This window comes from Drosophila biarmipes, chromosome X (assembly GCF_025231255.1).
Source record: "Drosophila biarmipes strain raj3 chromosome X, RU_DBia_V1.1, whole genome shotgun sequence".
NCBI lineage: Eukaryota > Metazoa > Arthropoda > Insecta > Diptera > Drosophilidae > Drosophila > Drosophila biarmipes.
In genome coordinates, this window is record NC_066611.1 from 7,369,480 (window position 1) to 7,388,574 (window position 19,095).

Sequence of the window (19,095 nt, forward strand, 5' to 3'; positions counted from 1 at the left end):
ACATAGACTATGTATTACTGAAAATACTCTTGCCGCAAATAACGTACTACATCATATGCAGTCACTGTTTGGGCGCCATATATAAAAGTGGTTTTTAAAGGGATCTACTAAGATCCCTTTGAAATATAAAAAAAATGAATTTGAATTGAATATTTGTACACAATATGTAGTTATTTCTTGCGTTAGTTCCCTAAATTTCTTCATTTTTAAATATTCCTTTTCTAGCCAAATGTAGATAAGACATCACTTAAATACTTTTGTACACACTCTAGTCCTGAATGCGGCCATGCAATTTTCACATAAATAATTAAACAAGATTTGATTGCATCGGCAGAACAAATAACCAAATATCCACTTGCTTGCCACTTATTTTTGGACCACAAACATAAATGCAATCAATAATAATAATATGTATATATTTGTGTGTGTATGCGCGTGTACATAAATAAAAATACTTAAAAGGTAAACAAGAGACATATATCAAGTAATAAAAAAAAAGAAAAAAACAAGAGAGTAAAATCTGTGGAAACTTAAAGTAGATGGTTAAGAGCTAGGCTTAAATGTAGGCTACCAGGAAAAGGCAAAGAAAAAGTCTGTGAGAGCCAGCTGCTAAAGGAGATGGGGGCGCGGGTCCTTCATAGCAAACCCCTCCCCCTAGAAATACCATCCAGCCCCACCCATTTAGACATTTTCCGGTTCTGGTAATTTGCGCTCGCAGCAATGACAGACGAGGGCGTTCAAGCGCTGGCCAATGGCCGACCACACGGTCATCGACATGGAGGACACCTCGCAGCTGGAGGAGGCGTCTGGCTGTTGCTGCTGCTGCTGATGGTGGTGCAGCTGACGATGCTCCTCGTCGCCCACATCGTCATCCTCCTCCTCCGGCTCCTCCTCCTCGACGTCCCCATAGCTGCCCTTGGCCACTACTGCTGCTGCTGCATCCTCCCTGGTGCTCCCCTGTTGTCAAATCTTTGGGCCCGCCTCTGACGACGATCCGCTGGCCAGGCCGAGCTCCACACTCAAGCTGGGCGGCACTCGCTGGGCGGTGACCTCTAATCCGCCAGCTAATCCTGCGGTGCCAGTGCCTCCTCCTCCTCCTCCTCCTGCTCCCGCACTCTGCAGCGTATTGCTGCTGGGATGGCGACTGCTGTCGTTGGAGGAGTATCGCATCATGCCGGGCACATCCAGGCTGTAGGCGCGATGCCGCTGATGGGCATCATTACCAGTGGTCAGGGTTCCTCCGCCTCCGCCGCCTGCGGTTCCTCCAATCTCACCCTTGCCCTGGCCGATGGTGCAGCACATGCCCGGCTTTGTAGCTGCTCCTCCTCCTCCGGACCCATCCTGATTTTCACCCAGGCCATTGGCATTATTGTTGGCCCTGCCCGAACTGGAATTGGAGCCGGGACACGGGCTGCTCCGTGTGCTGCCAAAGCGCTTGTTGCTCTTATCGAAGCTGAAGCTAAAGTAATCGGAGAACTGGCGCAGTCTCGATTTCCAGGAGCTGCCGCCACCGGTGGAGGGTCCTGCGCCACTGCCGCCACCACCGCCGCCGCCGGCCGAGCCGCCAGGCACTCCAGAGCCACTGGCACTGCTCCGTGTACTGCCATTGCTGGGCAGGATCTGCTCGGTGACCACCAGGGGCGGCGATATATTGCCATTCGATGAGGTGACCAACGGCACCGACGGAATGGCGGCCAGCGGCTTCTTCTCCTGGCCCTCGCCCTCTGAGTCTGCCTCGGTCCTGGCCAGCAGCTCCTTGAGCTGACATCCGCCCGGATGATTGGTATTGGCATTGGTGTCCTGCGGAGCCGCAACCACTGCACCGCCAGCGCCGCTGCTTTCCATGCTGCTTCGGTTGTGCCGGCCGTAGAAAACATTGCTGTCCGAGATCACCTGCGGCAGTCCGTCCGACAGGCGGCGGTTGTTCCCGGCACTGCTGTACTGATCCAGGCTGACCGCCCGGTTGTTGCCGAAGTGACAGCGATTGCTGTGGTAGCCATGGATGTTGCCGTACGAGTTCCGGATCCGCTGGCCGCCGCCGCTGCTGCACAGCTCGCCGATCATCGAGGGGCGCTTCTCGCGCGACGACTTGCGGGAGGTCGAGTGCGAGGACTTGCTCCGGTTGCTGCTGCCCTCCGTGTCCACCTTGAACTTGGACGTCTTCTCGGCCACCTGGTGGGAAAGAAGAAAAAACCAACAGAAAATTAGGATAAAATCAGACTGTTTTCTATAGTTTCTGCCGGGCTCCGCCGCCACGCACAGTATACAAAGTGCGTAAGTAATGAACTTTTAATAAATATCTACTTATAGAGTGTAGTAAAGACTACAAATATGGAATACAATTGAGTAAAATAGTACTTTTAAAATAAAAGTCATTGTATTCTCTAATTAAACAAAGGTCATATTAAAGTTAAAAATAATAAATAATATTATAAATAAAAAAAATATATATACAAAAATTCAATTTGAGAAAAATGGACTACAAGAATAATAATAAAAAAAATTGTGCCTTAAACAAATTAATTCCATTTCCTAATTTAGATGAAGGCCATGTTGAACATTCCAAAAAATAAATAAAATATATAAAATAATAATAATAACAAATTAAACTTGGAGAAAAATGGAACACAATATTAATTCAACAAAATAGTGCCTTAAAATAAAGCTCATTTCATTCCCTAAAGACGGTATTGAAACTTCTAAAAAATAAAAATAAATACAAAATATAGAAATTTAAAAAAAAAACTATAGAAAACTCGATTTTTTTTTATAAAATGTTTTTGCAAATATTAAATATATAAACATGGGCGTTATTTTACCCCACAAAGTACAAAAGTTGTTAACTATATATTTATATATAAATATAAATTAGCTATTTAAGCATGTATTTAGCAATTTAAATATATAATTTTAAAAAGGGAGTTGTACTTTAAGAATATTAAAAATATTTAAAAAATATTTAATATTATACATAGCAAAAAAGTCTATCTGAATAAATTTCTCCCTGAATATACAAAAATGCAAATGGTGCTCCCACTTACATCCACTTCGGTGGCCGTTTCCGAGTCGCCGCTCTCGCTGCCCTCCGGCAGATCGTGCAGCTCCGCCGCCATGCCGCCGGGCTCATCCACGGACGTCCTCGAGGCGGACTTCTGCGAGGGAATGCTGCGACGCGACTTCACACTGATCCCGGAACCGGAACGGGGCATTTGTGGCGAGACGCTTCCGGCGGCATTATTGCCACCACCACCGCCGCCGGATCCGGTGCCGCCTGCTCCGCCGCCACCGCCTCCTCCTCCGCCGCCGGAGCCCTGCGAGTTGCCCTGGGCCTTGTCCAGGCTCAGCTTATCGCTGGCCGCGCCCGGGGTGCTCACCATCGCCGCATTGGAGTCGATGGTGCCGCTGTTGCTGTCCGAGGTCGCCGACGTGTTGCTGTCCGCCACCGATTTGCGCGTTTTTGTCTGGGCATCGTTTAGGCGCCTGAAAGACGGAGAGGAAAATGAATTACTCCATAGGAATCAAAAAAACCCATACTACATTTGAGGAATTTTTATAAAAGTTGTAATAAAAAATACTACATTTCGTACTATTTCGTTGGCTTAACAATAAAAATCCTTTTATACAAAAAATACTGTGTTTTTTACTAATTCATAGTCTTAACAAAAAAAATCCTAAACATGAAGGAGTAAACTTGATATTAATAAAAAAAATTTTAAAGTGGGATACACAAGAAATTTAATACATCACTGGATAAACGATATACAATTCTGGGCGGCTTCAAAAGGGTATTATTTTTTCAGATAAAATAGCTTGATTGTTTTTTTTAAGTGACGGTTAAAGTGTCAGTTTGCTCAGTTCTTATTTTAATGATTAGCCAAATGCCTAGAAGGTAGCTTGAGTTCCTATAAGATCTAGCAATTACATTGACAATTTTAACACCACTTTCCTTAACAGAGACTTTGTTTGTTTAAAAGTTTAACCGGCACTCCAGAAACTGGTCATTAGGAAATACAAATATTGAAAACATTCAGAAATGTATTACTATACGATTTCTTAAGTTCTTTTAAATTAAATCACTGGTAAAATGGAAGGAAATTCTTTCTGTTTTCAAAGATATAAAAGGATAGCGTACCTGTAGTACTCCAGGGCGATGCGCACGGGTATGATGATGAGGTCGGTGAGCTCCGGCACCAGTTCGCCGAGCGCCTCGAAGAGGGGCAGGAGGACGAGGCCGATGAAGCGGACCTGCGAGCCCGGCTTGCTGACCTTGTCCGGGTCCATGAAGGGCGTCACCGGCAAGCCCTCGGACTTCTCGGCGGCACTCTGGGCGAAGAACTCCTGCAGCAGGCGGTCCAGCCAGGGCTCGGCCACGTCCATGGGTCGCGCCTCGTTCGAGATGTCCGCCACCTTGATCAGGATCATGCAGAGCTGCAGGACGAATTCGCAGCGGATTAATCATGCTGCTTGGGCAGAAGGTCCTTCGGTCTTACCAGATTGATGTGCGCACGGTTGCTGTAGTCGAAAACGGGCGTTATCTCCATAAACTGGGTGAGGATCTCATTGTGACGGGCCATGTCCGTGGCCAAGATGCACCGGATGATGCCCTCGCGTATGTTGCTATAAATGAATATGAATAAAAAACACAAATTAATGATTAAGGTTTTTTGGGGTTAGCAAAAAGGGTAAAACAAAAATCGATTTCTCAATGTCAGGTTAACCTTTATCATGGAGTTAGTTTTTTTCCATTAAAATTAGGTTTCTACATTTTTCTGTAAGATAAGTCAGTCAGACTTTAAATAATCTCACAATAAAACCAATTCAACTTCATGTTAACTTTTTCTGTCGGATAACAAACCAGAACCTTAACAAGACATTGAGAAAGCGAGCTAAACTGAAGCAAAATAATTCTTACTAAATAATTCTTATTCTTTTTCTGTAAGATAAGTCAGTCAGACTTTAAATAATCTCTCATTAAAACCAATTTAACTTCATGTTAACATTTTCTGACGGATAACAAACCAGAACCTTAACAAGACATTAGGAAATCGAGCCAAACTGAGGCAAAATAATTCTTACTAATTAAAAATATCGAATTTTCTAATTGTTATTGTGTTTTCAAACCATTTCTATAAAAACTAAGTAACCATTTCTCCCAGAAATTCGGCATTATTCATTGTTTCTTTCAAATGAAATTGTGTAGAAGGCGCTTAAAACGTATTTTGAAATTGCCAAGAATTCAACGAATAATGCAAACTCACTTCCTTAGAGTGCATCTTAATTTGGAGCATTTCTCCCCGGGAATCAAGTTGTAACAATTTCAAAAGTTCTGCCCTTTTGTTTTCGCTGAAAATTGGTTTGCCCGCGGGCGGGCTGGAACTCTTCAGCCGGAGTCGAGATTGCGCTTTCCCTGGCCAAAAACGCGGCTCTCGTGTGGGCGCCGGAAAGTGTTTACGGGGAAAACAAGGCCAATGAAGTGCTTTTCTGTTTTTCACCGGAAAAACAGGCCGGGAGACTGACAAATGCAGCGCGTAAAATATCAAATTGCATTTCGTTTTATTTGAAATCGAGGCACCCAAGAAGACACCGGAGTGTCGGGTGCAGCGAAAGAGAAAAGCGAGGCGAGAGGAAGAGCGCGCTGGAAATTGAATTTTTCATGTCAAGCTGCATTGACGTGGAAACTCCAAACTCCAGGTGGAAAATTCAACGCTGCCTGCCACCTGCCTTCATTTAAACTGCAAATAGAGCAACGCATTTCACCCGACGCCACCGTCTGTCACGACTTTATATACACTATATATATATATTTATTTTTATTATTATTTCCCCATTGGAGGCGACATCAAGCGGATTAATGCAACATTTTGAGGCGGAGGGGAATTCGCCTGAAAGTTGTATGGGAAAATTGGATCTCCATCAATAACTAAACAATTCCTGACATTTTGACGGCTTCAGGTGGTCTTTCTCATTCTCAAAAATGGAAAAATAGACACTGGTAATGGCAAGGCCTTCGCTAAAAAATATAGGTTACCCAGTTAGCAGGAAATGATCAAAAATATATGGTTTTGTGGCAATTATGTTGTCTCCGCTTAAGTTAGGTCACGAATTTTCCAGATTGCTCAAGCACTCCATGGTCGAGTTGCCCATTAACTATTTATAACGCCCTGGTTTGTCCGTAAAAACAAGAATTGGGATTAACAAATAACATAAATTATTAGAGATTTAAAACGACTAAAGGTGCCAAAAGTATGCAATAGTGAATTTAAATCACTTATAGAAGTACTAAAAAGTGTGCAAAATTAGATAAAAGAGTAAGAGTAAATAATGCTTTTATTCTATTTATCCCTTAAATTAACAAAAATTTAAAATCACTTATAAAAGTGCCTGAAAGTATGCAATAGTATATTAGAAACTCCTAAGGGTTCTCATATTTATTCCTAAATATTAAAATATTTTTTACTGCATACTTTTCTGCCGTTTCATAAGTGATTTCAAAGTTTCTCTGCCGTTCCGTTAATGTAAATGAATAAGGGAATGTTATGATTTCCTTAATTTCAAACCATCAGTTAACTTAATAGATGTACGAGACACCTGGCTGCTGCCCTTGTGGCAACAAAATACCTTGAATTTTCCTCAGCCAACACCCATCTTCACCATTACCATTTTCATAATCATCATTATGCAACTTGATATAACCTCGGAACGCACTGCATCCTGTAATGCCTTTCACTTAATTAATATCTGACGCATACAGTATGTGTGTGTGCCCACTTAAATCGGGATTTAATTAATAACAATGAAAATACCTGGAATTTTCAAGCACTCCAGAGCTGCGAACTAGGAGGAAATTGATTTGGGACGGCAAAGGATTTATGATTGCGGCAAGGATTTGGGCTTGAGTTTAGCAAAACAGACAGCTACCGTTAGCCGAATTTCACTCCAATTAATGTGGCAACTGCAGTGATTATCCAGTGCCAGCATTATCCTGCCACAGGGGCGGCCACTCCTTCCTTTCGGCCGCCATGATGATGATGAATTGTGAAATTGTGAAACGGAAAATGGAAAATGGCAAGTGGCAAGTGGAGAGTGGCGCGAGGACTGCCAGATGAGCAAAGTTTTGGGCCGACGAAAAACGGCAACTATTATGCGCTAATTATGACTAAATAATTGCATGAAATGCGCCGAGCGGCAGCCAAAACTCAACTCGAAACTAATTTGCAAAGCGTCGAGTGCCGAATCTGCCGCCAGCAGATCCTTCTTCTTCTCGCACACTATGCACTGGGAAAAAGTTTACAATCTGAATATTTAGGTAGACGTCACATGAGACAGTAATTAAATTAATTAGTTGAAAATATTTACAGGTAAATCGATTAAACATATTATACTTTGATTACACCTTCTAAGTCTTTAAAAAATATTTAAATTTATTTATTTATATTATTAAATCGTTAGAAGAAAATAAGGACTTTAAAATATATTTATTAACATTTTTACAAGGTTAAATTGATTAAACATACACATAAGGCCTTTAAAAAATAATAATTTATATTCCGGTAGTTAAGTATTTTTATAAATGTATTTTAAAGTCCTTGAAATATTTTAGTAACGATTTTTTGTATGATTTAACAAAATACTTATATTTAACAGTTTTTTGAGCTACATAATAATTATATATATTTTTCTGCTGGAAATTAAAAATTATTATAAATATAATTTCAATAACTAAACAATTCTTTTAAAATTAAATAAATTACATATATTTTGTAATTTATAGAGCTATGTTTCAATAGTTTTCAATTTATTTTTTAATAAATAAATTATGTGCAAGTATTATTATTTAGCAATACCCATTCCAATAAATCTTCTTCGTTTGAGAAATAATACAAAAAACTGACAATAATTTTGTGAGTAAAAAAATGTGCAATTCATTCTGATTTTTTTCAGTGCACTATCTACTCTTTGCCTCCGCCGCCTGCCCTCTCTTTCATGATTTATTTTTGGTTCGAGTGAAGCAGCTGGTCTTAAGTTTTCCGCCCCGCCCCCTGTAAACTTCGCCCACATTTTGGCTTCGCACATCCTTCATCAGTTTGTTTGTTGAATTTTAATTGAATTTTTATTTTTTGATTCGATGCCACAAACCGGCGATGGGCGGTCAGAACTTGATCCCTGGGCAAACACACTCCGTGTGCTGATAGTTTACTTACTCAACGGCCATAAACAAATGGGGAAATCTCAATTAGGCGAAAAGGAAAGTCGCAAACGAAATGCAAAAACCCATTTTCCACTCTCGTCCCTTTGCAATTTCTAAATGCATGTTATCCCCTAATTGCAATGGGATTTTGAGACTGGCCAAATAGCAACTAACTAAAGACTGCCTCAAAGGAAAAAGGAGTCAATGCGGGAGCTCGCTTTCTCACCCGGATTTGAGTGAAAGGTGGAGGGAATACTCTACAAAGTATCTGTAAACCTATTACTAGATCAAACTATCAAATGATGATTTTGAAGTACAGGCATTTGATTAAACAATATCTAAAAGTTTTTTAATTATATTTACATCACATCTCCCAAAACATAAGCTTACTAAAGAATTTGAGCTATTTGTGTTCTCAAATTAAACAATTAACTGAAATCAAATTAGTAAAAAATAATGCTTAGTTGTAATTACAAGTGTAAGAAAAAATGTTAATCCTCTTAGTGAAAATAAATTCCCCCTACTTTGCTTAGTTTGTTTAAATTCTTTAATTTCACACAGTTACAATCGAACTGTAATCAATCGAGTAGCTAATCTTCCGTTCTCCCTTTCTCCTTCTCCTTCTCTTTCCTTTTATTTCCTCTTCCCTTTCAGTCTTTTCCGTGCCATTTTATCTCCTTCTCAGGCAGTGTAAACTTGACTCTCAACATTATTAAAATCCCGAGCTTTGCTCAGAGTCGAAACAAAAAGCTGAATTTGTCCCCTCTACACGGAGAGTGTTTACTTTACAAATTTGAGAAGAAAATATTCTAGGAAAATACCATTTTTGGTATGGTTAGATTGTTCTAGCATAAAAAAGTTGCGAGTTTTTATAAAATATTGAGTTGTATTAATTTAAAAACTGAATTAGTTGCTTAGCTACCTCATTTGAATTAAATTTTTCATTAATTCTTGAAAATGGTAACCTTGAAAATGTATCAAGAATAATTTACTCTGAGAAAAGTTGATTATGTGCCAACACAATATTGACCCTTTGAATATATTAGAGTACATATTTTATTAGGTACAACATATTATTGAGATTTTTAGGATTTCATGTAGTTTTTCTCCCAGTGTACCCCAGCTTGTCTTTGTGAGAAGGGCGAATCATTGAAGGTGGCCGGCTAATTTGGTTTTGCATGGCAAAGTGAGTGAACGCGATTGGGGAGAAGGGGGTTCGGATGGCTGGGTGGCTGGGTGGCCGGGGGAAGATGATTAATTGATTACGCGTGGGCTCTGATTTAACGGTAAACGCTAAGCCCAGTGACTTTCGAGAATCGGGGTAAAAGTCGGGGGTAAATCGGGGGACGCCTTATCTCCGGTTTCATCTTAATGATTTGGCCTCGTGACGGGCTCATTTACTACACACGTTTTTCGATTCCATTGAGTGGAAATTAAAGTTTGCTCTGTGCACGCCTCAGATTTTCATTCTATAATCAATCGTTAATGAGCGATTTAAATCGATGAATCTGAGAGAAAGAACCTGTGGAATTCCATCTAAGTGTAATGACTTACAGATTGTTTGAATTTCATCATCCTATCATTTGCTAGAAGACGAAGACTCTAGAAATCGTTAAAGCTCGATATTCTACATTTTACTGAATGTCATTTAAATTAATAATTATTTTTATTTACAAAAAAATTAACTTTTGATTTGGGTTTTAAATATATTAATCAATTTTTTATAGGTTGTATTAACAAAATATATTAAAAGTAATTAAAATTAACAGTTAATTCTGCATTGGTTTTTAAAAATATTACTTTATTTTTTAATAGGTTGTATTAGAAGGAATCTAAGTTTTGAAACAAAATATATTAGAACATTTGAAATCCTTTGCATACATAAGTTAATATTTTTTTATATATATATAAGGCCCGAGGTTCGGAATTTTTGCCAAAGATCTTTAATATATTTTTATCTTCTTGTTTTTTGTGTCTTTCATGAATTATAAGGTTGTCCCATTGAAACAAGGAATCAAAACCCTTGCAAGCCACGTAAATGACACTAATCATATTTCGTAAGATTCAATTAACTATACTATTATATATTATTAACATGTTTGCCCAATTTGTACTCTTTTTCTTGGAAGAAAGCATTTCCTTAGAAACTGTTTAAGTGTTCTATATACTCAATAAGCTGTACAATCGTGGGATTTTGTTTTGGCACAGATTAGATCTCTGGGTTTTTTTGGGATGGTGGGACAACACTTATAGCTCCCCTCGTTGAGCTGGCGTCGGCAGATTCACGTTGAATGTCAGGCGCGGTTATCGGCGGCTTATCAGCAGCCCGGACTTGGCTGCGGATTAGAACTTGGACTTGGGAGAGGTGAGAGCGAGGGATTCAGTAAACAAAAGTCGCTGCGCGAAGATGGAGCTACCTTCCCCGATCACCTGGTTGGCGGCAGCCATCCTGCTGGCCCTTTTCCTGCATGCGCCCGCGGTCGAAGGCCAGGACTGCCAGCTGATCTCGGAGAACGACATGGACGCCGAGGAGGAGCCGTGCGAGAACTTCCACCAGCATGTGTGCGGAAATTGGTATGCCACCAGTCAGCACCGGAATCTGGGTGCCCACGACATGCACTCCAAGTGGGTGGCCAGCCTGAAGCTGCAGCTGATCCGGCATCTGGAGAAGGACGCGGAGACGGAGTCCACCTCCTCCTCGCAGCTGGCCACCTTCTACAGAAGCTGCCTGTCCAGTGGCCAGTCTGTGAGATCCTACACCGACGCCCTGGCCCGCAGTGGTGCCAACTTTCCCGTTCTGGCCAACACCAGTGCACCCTTCGACTGGATTCTGGCCAATGCCGCCCTGCGCACCTATGGGGCTCAGGGTCTGTGGCGCCTGCTGGTCAAGGAGAACTGGCAGCTCGCCGATCAGCGTATCTTCTACATCCTGCCACCCACTTTCGACTTCCTCGGCCAGGGTGACGAGTTGAACGAGTTCCTGTACCAGCGGTATCTCAAGTTATTGCTCCTGGAAATGGGCCTGCGAGTGCGGAGAGCCGCTGGCTTGGCCCAAAAACTGGTGGAGTTCGAGAAGAGCCTGCAGGGCCTGCTGGCCAACGATGTGGACAAGACCTTGGTGCTGAGGAAGCCACAGAGTCTCAGGGAGTTGGAGCTGCAATTTCCGGGTCTGCAGCTGAAGAGATACTTTGAGCACATACTGCAGGGCGTGGACTGGCAGCCGGAGAGCCTGTTGCTAGTGGTGGACCTGGACTATCTGCAGGCCTTGCAGAGATTTCTGGCGCGCAACACCACCGATCCCCTGACCCTGTCCACCTGGCTGCTGCTCCAGCTGCCCAGCCACTTTGAGTTGCGGCTCCACGACGATGACAAGCTGAGCAGCCAGCAGGATCTGTGCCTGGAGAGGTTGAGGAAGCTGATGCCAGGACCTCTGGGTCGCCTGCAAATGCAACTGGTGCTGGGCGAGGGCTATCAGGAGGCCTATGACACCAGTATACAGCAGATAGCCCTGCTGTTCAGGGATCTCAAGCAGCAGTTCGAGCTGCTGCTGAACGAAACGCAGGTGTTCGAGGATGATGTGGCCACCCGGAATCTGGCTCGCGATAAACTGAGGGCCATGCGATTGCTGACGCCCCGTTTGCAGGATGCCATGGGCGGTCCTCCGGCGGGCACGCCCCCCCTGGGCCACAATTTCGATGAGAACCTCATGCAGTTGTCCCTCAACCAGGCCCGACTGGAGTTCCGGCAGGTGTTCGGCGAGCCCGTGACCTCCGTCCCCTCGGATCCCCTGGCCGTGAATGCCTACTATCGCCTCAAGTTGAATCGCATCGAGCTGCCGCTCGGCCTGATGGCCACGCCCCTGGTCCAGCTGCCGCAGTGCAGCGGCAAGGAGGCGGAGGCCAGGGCTAAGCTCTCCTCCGGCCTGGGCTACATCCTCGCGCACGAAATCCAGCACGCCTTCGACTACGATGGCATAAATTACGATGCCAGCGGCCAGTTGGCCAACAACCAATGGCCCGCCCGGGCCATCATCCGATTCGGGCTGAGGGCGCAGTGCTATCTGGGTGACCGGTACAGCAATGCCACGCTGACGGTGAACGATAATATCGCGGACAGTGAGGGCCTGCGCCTGGCCCTGGACACCTACCGGCGGCGCAATGGCACCCAGGACCTGAGGACCTTCTTCGTGGCCTTCGCCCAGAACTGGTGCGGTCTGGCCGGGACGACGGCCGGCCTGGGCCAGCACTCCGGCCACGCCGAGAGGGTCAACAACGTGCTGGGCAACCTGCCGGAGTTTGGGGACACCTTCCAGTGCAAGGCCACCAGCCGGATGAACCCAGCCGACAAGTGCCGCATCTGGTGAGGGAATCCAGCTGTCCACGTATCTATGCATCACTATTTAGCCTAGGTGGCGCTTTAATAAATTATACAATAACCTGATTTAATAAACAAGCTGTTGGAAAATTTTCTAAATTTAAAATGGGCGTTTTTCCTCTTTTTTGGGTTTCTGTTCATTAAAAATAGTATTCTATTTCACTAAGTACCCTTCTTATTGTCAACAACCTTAAAATTATTGAATAACATTAAAAAAAGAATAAATTAAGCAAAAATTCAAAAACAATTTTCTTTAATTACAAATAGTTTGTAGACCAAAAAAAAAACAATAGAAAACTTGGAAAAATATGCATGTATGTATAATCATATAGGCGTTTTGTTTTAGTAAAAATTTGTTTTTTATAAAATATAATAATTGAATTTAACTTTCAATAACTTGTTTAAAATTTGAAATACAATCCTATTTCATTATTTATAATTCTTTTTTTCAATTTTATTAAATATTACTTTAAGTCTAAAGGCATTGGAGCTCTTATTTTAGTATTTATTAATTTTCTTTTAAGCTTTAAACAAAATATTGTAATATTACTTTATCGATAAGACATCAGCACTCTTTTTATTATATATTTATTTATTATTATTTTTCCAGAATCAAAAAATTTTTCTATATAACTTTACATAAAAAAAAACAAATATTAATTTTTTAGCCTTACGTTTCTTTATAGTTTTAATAGTTATTTTAAATGCGCAATAAACATAAAAACAATACAATTTAAAATATTATATCAGCTATTGTTTTTATAAATTCTTTATTTGAAGTTATTAATTCTTGTAATAATAAACAGAAAGTCTGAAATAATACAATTAATTTATTTAGTTTTTATCTCTCTGCTGTTAATTTCTTTTCTATCTTTAAAAATTGTCTTATTGACTTTTCAGCCAGCGTTTTACACTTTCACTCTTTTTTCTAGAAAACCCAAACAAGTGTAGCGCTTTTTTTTGGTGAAATTCTAGTTTGGCCACAATCAAATGAAATCCAGCCTTTTTTATTGCCACGCCCACCGCCCCTGGCTGTAACGCCCTTCATACACACATATATGTTTGCATATACCAGCAATTGGAGAGATTGCCCAACAATATGCAATAAAATGGGGAAAAATCAAAGTATGGCTGTTTCAACACAGCGAGGTTTAAAAAACAGAAAAGAAAATAATGAATAAAGCTAACGAAAAATAGGAGCTATCAATCGAGGATTTGCCAGCTGAAAAGCACTTGAAATCGCATAAAAATATAAGAGATTTGGCGTCAATTAAATAACTATAATTGCATTTTCAAAAATTTCAGAGCAAATAGCATTTAAATTTGGGGTTCAATTAAACCCTTAAATAAATTGTTAGAATTAGGAAACCAATTATAGTTTAAATGGTACATTTAGTTTAACTGGTATTTTGATCCTTTGTTAGAGGTCTGTTCATAAGATTAGCTGATTGTTTTAAATTTATGAGGTGTAAGTAAGCTCAAATTAACATTTTGACTGAAAATTGCAATTCCATAGATAACAGAATTATTTTAAAATATATTTTGAAACTTTTAGAAATGTTCAAGCTAGTTACTTATAAATTGCTTTTTATTTTTTTAAAGAAAAGTAATAGTAATAACAATAATTTTTAATATTAAAATATTTATTTGAAGCTTGAAACTGGCAAATAATAAAAACGATTATATCGCATACCGTTTTCATTCCATTCCAATTCCCAGTTAATTCGCACACGACTCTCGTCATTACCAAGTCAAATGAAATAACCATATTTGCTTATTAAGTCGGATATTGCACGAACAATGCCCAAAATGTATGCGCATGCAATAATCATGCTTAATAATCGCAATGACAACTGTCTTCGAAGCGTTGGCGAGGGCCAGCGTTTTCCCATTTTCCACCAGCCCGCCTTTCCCGCCCAGAGAAGAGGATGATGATGCCTGGCATATTGTGTGCATTTGCCGACAAGTTTTGCCATCAAAAACTCCCAAAAGTATCCAATAGTTTATGCACACAAAGTTGTGAAAGGAAAATGCTGGGCGGGCAAGTGGGTGGGTGGAAAATTTCCGCCATGTGCCATGTTGTCAAGGGCGCGACTTCCCGTTGATTGCGTTTCTTGTGCATAATGATGCTTGTCATCGCGACGATGACGATGATGATGGTGAAGATGCCCCAGCCTCCTACCATTTTCTATTTTCCATTTCCCATTCGCCCATTCCTCACGATTTTCCTCATGATTTTCCTCGGCCCACATCCACGCACATCCGCAAGTCAAAGTCGAGGAAAGCATTTCGCCGGCTAATCCACTTAATTAGTGTTTGTGGAATATTTTCCAATATAAAATGCATGCAATGAATGCAGAAAAAAGCGTACCAAGAATAAATGAAATTGCGAGAAGAGCCGAGAAAAGCGGGGGCGGCGGTGGGTTCGGGAAAACGGGAAAACGGGTAAGCGCTGCTTAAAATGCGAAAAGCCAGTTGCGGGGGGTCAGTTAAGCGCGGAAAAAGCTTCGCTAAGCCATCAAATAGCTTTATTATATAAACGTATAATCTGCGCAAAGCAAACTTCACGCTCTTCCCCAGCGTTTTTCATTAGTTAATCGAAAACAGCTAAGTGGTATTTTATATAATCAGCCCAGCAGTGATAAGGAACCAGGCGAAAAAACGAGATTGATAAACTCGGAAGACTTTAAATGGAATTTAATTGATGAAAATAAATTAAAAATTGTAATTATACATATTCTAAATTTTTTGCAGGCTTAAGGAGTTTTCAAAAATATATATATTTAGCTATTTGATATATTGTTTTTTTGATAGTTGAAATTCTTATAAATTTAAAAATACAGAAACACTTAGTTATTATGCTAAAAACACATCAGAATTTTCTGCACGCGACGCCATCGTAGATTTATTTTAATTACACAATAAATCGTTGGCTCATTCGCCATTGGCCGATGCATTTTTCAATTGCTCTCGATTGGCGAATTTTCTCGAATTAAGTAAAGTTATAAGCGTGCTGAACACTGGGATTATGTCGTGTCCGGGCCAATTACAGCTTAATCTTCATTGCACTGCATTCCCGACTGCATATTGTAAGCAGGAAGCCCAGAAAAACCCAGGGAAAACCATGAAAAGCACAACAACAGCAAGGAAACTCGGTGGCGAACTGCGCTCTGTTTCTGTTTCAACTTTTTTGCTTTTCCGCGATACTTATTTTAATACCCAGGGATTTGGTGTGATGGGGTATATGGGTACTTATAAGTAATTAGGGTTATTTAGGATTTATTTTGATTTCAAATCCAAGATGTAGAAATGGGAAGGCGTCGGTGTTTATCTAAGATTTTTTTTATAGTCCCGGGAAGGTGTTTTTAGAATGTTTATTTAAGTTTTAAGATATTAAAGTAGGAAGGTGTTGCTTAAGTGCTTTCCTAAAAGAAGAAGGGGTTCTTGAAGTGTTCTTTTCTAAGATATAATATATGATCCTGGGAAGGCGTTCCTAAAGTGCTGATTTAAAAATAAGAAGAGGTTCTTGAAATATTCTTTTTTAAGATATAAGATATGATCCTGGGAAGGTGTTTCAGAAGTGGTTATTTAAAAATAGGAAGGGGTTCTTGAATTGTTCTTTTTTAATATATTTAATATATAAGATATAATCCTGGCAAGGTGTTCCAGAAGTGCTTATTTTAAAATAAGAAGGGATTCTTGACATGTTCTTCTTTAATATATAAGATATGATCCTGGGAAGGTGTTTCAGAAGTGGTTATTTAAAAATAAGAATGGGTTCTTGAAATGTTTTTCTAAGGCTTAGGAAACAATGCTGGAAAGGTGTTTCTGAATGCCCATTTAAATATAAGGAGTTCTAAAATGATAATGTAATGTTTAAGATCTTTTCCTGGGAACGAGTTCCTGAAGTGCTTCTTTAAAAGCGAGAAGGGATTCTTTAAGAAGGGGTTCTTTAAATTATCCTGGGCAGGCGTTCCACTCTTACTTTTTTTTTAAGAATCACTAGTTATTTTACCATTAGAGACTTCATAGAGAGGTATCCCCCGGTCCGTGCTTTGCCCTGGGCACCGGAATTCCCCTGTTCTTCGCTCTTTAAATACCAAATCGATGGATTTCGCAGTCGTGCCTTGGCATGGATTTCAGGTTGGGCCAGGACAATGGGCTGGTGATGGTGAGTGGGTGATGGGACTGGGTGCAGGGCTCTGGAGGTCAAGTGGGGTGGCAACGGGCTGTGGACAGTGGGCAGTGGGCGATGCAGCGCACTGCAGCTGGTAGCTGTTAATTACCACGGCAATGGGGCGAGCGTTTAATGCAATGCCATTTGGTACGTGCCGCGCATAAAGTGGATGCTCGGCAATTAATTGACCCAGCGCCACCGCCACCCAGCCAAATCCCCGGCAAATAGGACCTTAAATCGAGGTGAACTCACTTGAAGGTGTCGCGGCTGAAGTTCTTGAATATATTGCACTCGGGATGCTCCAGCAGGCGGAACGCTATCGAACAATGGTGGTTCTCCAGCGGTGAGATGTCATTGTATCTGCAAGTGATTTGTATGTGCAGAGCTTTATATTATTTTCCCGGCTTCCCAAGCGATTTACCCACCTGAGGGCCAGCTCGGTGCGGGCATTGATCTGGTAGATATTGTTGTAGCCAGGGTGGTCGAGGTCGTGGCAGATGCAGGACACCAGCAGGATCAGACACTCCAGGTCGCCCAGGCGGCTCAGCAGATTCGCCTGGCGCGTTATGGCATACATCTGTAAAATATAGATTTATTCGTGGATTAGTTTTTGTTTTTTTAGATATATGTATAATATATTTTCAAATATTTAAATATATACATATATTTATATAATTTTTCCTCTTTAAGTAAAAATAAGTATTTTAAATTTTTATTTCAGAGGCTTTGAAAAAAATATTTCTAAAATAAGAGACACATTTTAAGTTGATTTAACTTACTGATTTATTTAAAAATAAAAATCCCATATAAATAAATTTTTTATCAAACCAACCATAGAGAGTTATAACTAAAATATTTCTAAAATTAGAAAAACCTTTTAAGTATTTAATTTTTTTCCATTTTAATCTTTTAATATTAGGGACATCTTATATTTGTTTTAAGGACATGAAATAGTTGTACAATACCTACTGTTTAAGCCATTGTATTCACTCTTTTTTAATGGCTTTAATCTTCTCCCGTCTGACTAACTGCTTTTTGTTTTCCTTTTGGCTTGACTATTCATCCCCGCAAACATTTCCCATTTTTCTATTCCTCGAAAGGATGCACAGCTTCATCTGGCGCTTGAGCATCATCGGTCTAACCATTTATCTTGATGCGGGCAATTAGTCTTCGCATTTAAACACTTAAACTTATCCGTTGAGGTAGGGCAATTGAGACTTTAAGCTGCCTTGCATTTCCCCCGGGTTAATTTCAGCTATTTTTCAAACTATTCGATTCGATGTGCCGTCTATAAACCTTGTTCCTTCGCGACTCGTCCGCTTTTCTCCTTCTTTGTCCCAACTCAATTTGTCTGCTGCGAAACCTTTGCAATTACCAGTCAAAGGAGCTCCCCCAGCTCAAGTCCCCTTCCTCTTTATGCACTTTATACCTTTTCTACCTTTAACACTTGTTACTTATAGTGCGGGGTATACCATATTTTAAATAAATATCTTAGCAAATAATTATGCTATAAATACTATAATAAATAAATAATTCTGTTAATGAATTCCATGGGAACGCAAAGTTTAATATAGTACTTTTATTTTTTTGGAACGTTTTAAATATAATTTTTAAGTATAAGGTATCTGTTAGTCGCATCCCTGGATCACAGAGGCCTCTTTTTAAGTTATATATACACTTATCATACTAGTTGAATTCTTTAAATTAGTTTAAGGTGGCATGTTGGTCTCGGAAACCAAGATATATGCAAGTTAAGTAATTAAAGAACTAAGTATCTGTTAGTCGCATCACTGGATTACAGAGCCCTCCTTTAAAGTTATGTATGCATTTATCAAACTTTTTGAATTCTTTAAATTAGTTTAAGGTGGCATGTTGGTCTTAAAGACCAAGATATATCCAAATTAAATTACTAACTTTCCCTGATCACTACTAGGTATCTGCTAGTCGCATCCCTTGAAAACAGAGCTGCCTGTCCCGCAAATGAAGATGACTAGGCGGTGCAGACCCTCGAGGAATTTCAACAGCGTTCAATTGAAGCTCTTCGAAGTACAAAAGCAGCGCAAACTTTACTCAGCTCTTTGCACCAAAGTTGCAAGGGGGTGGTTCTGGCAGGGCGGATTCCTAAGAGGTGAGACTTTGGGGTCTCTGGTCGTAAAAGTTGTTGCACAACTTTCGCCGCCATCGCGTTTACTTTGGCATTAAGTGCGAGTGAAAGGGGCGCCTGAATCGGAATTGTGAAAGGGAGAGAGAGAGGTGCATATACTAGATATATATCTATATCTATAGGGGAGGGGGAGGAGGATATGGTGTGAAAACACAGTCTCTGTGGGGGCTGGGGGCTGGGGGCCGCGGAGGG

General features: G+C 40.7%; 2 protein-coding genes across 3 annotated transcripts in view; one reads left to right on the forward strand and one right to left on the reverse strand.

The window, feature by feature from the left end:
• Positions 1-660: 660 nt before the first annotated feature.
• Positions 661-19,095, reverse strand: part of LOC108033607 (high affinity cGMP-specific 3',5'-cyclic phosphodiesterase 9A) — a 155,323-nt gene continuing 136,888 nt past the window's right edge. For both annotated transcript variants that reach the window (XM_017108008.3, XM_017108100.3), the window contains 6 exons: positions 17,165-17,316; positions 16,992-17,099; positions 4,491-4,617; positions 4,133-4,428; positions 3,042-3,480; positions 661-2,172 (listed from right to left, as the gene is read on the reverse strand). In XM_017108008.3, coding sequence (XP_016963497.1) covers positions 964-2,172; positions 3,042-3,480; positions 4,133-4,428; positions 4,491-4,617; positions 16,992-17,099; positions 17,165-17,316 — 2,331 coding nt within the window. In that variant the 3' untranslated portion in view covers positions 661-963. The remainder of the gene's footprint in view (positions 2,173-3,041; positions 3,481-4,132; positions 4,429-4,490; positions 4,618-16,991; positions 17,100-17,164; positions 17,317-19,095) is intronic.
• Positions 10,557-12,668, forward strand: LOC108033753 (neprilysin-3). The gene has a single exon (XM_017108370.3). The coding sequence runs from the start codon at positions 10,596-10,598 to the stop codon at positions 12,549-12,551; it is 1,956 nt and encodes a 651-aa protein (XP_016963859.1). The 5' UTR covers positions 10,557-10,595; the 3' UTR covers positions 12,552-12,668.

Bases quoted from the DNA above. Each gene is read 5' to 3' on its own strand.
- LOC108033753 (XM_017108370.3), top strand. From the start codon at position 10,596: ATGGAGCTACCTTCCCCGATCACCTGGTTGGCGGCAGCCATCCTGCTG.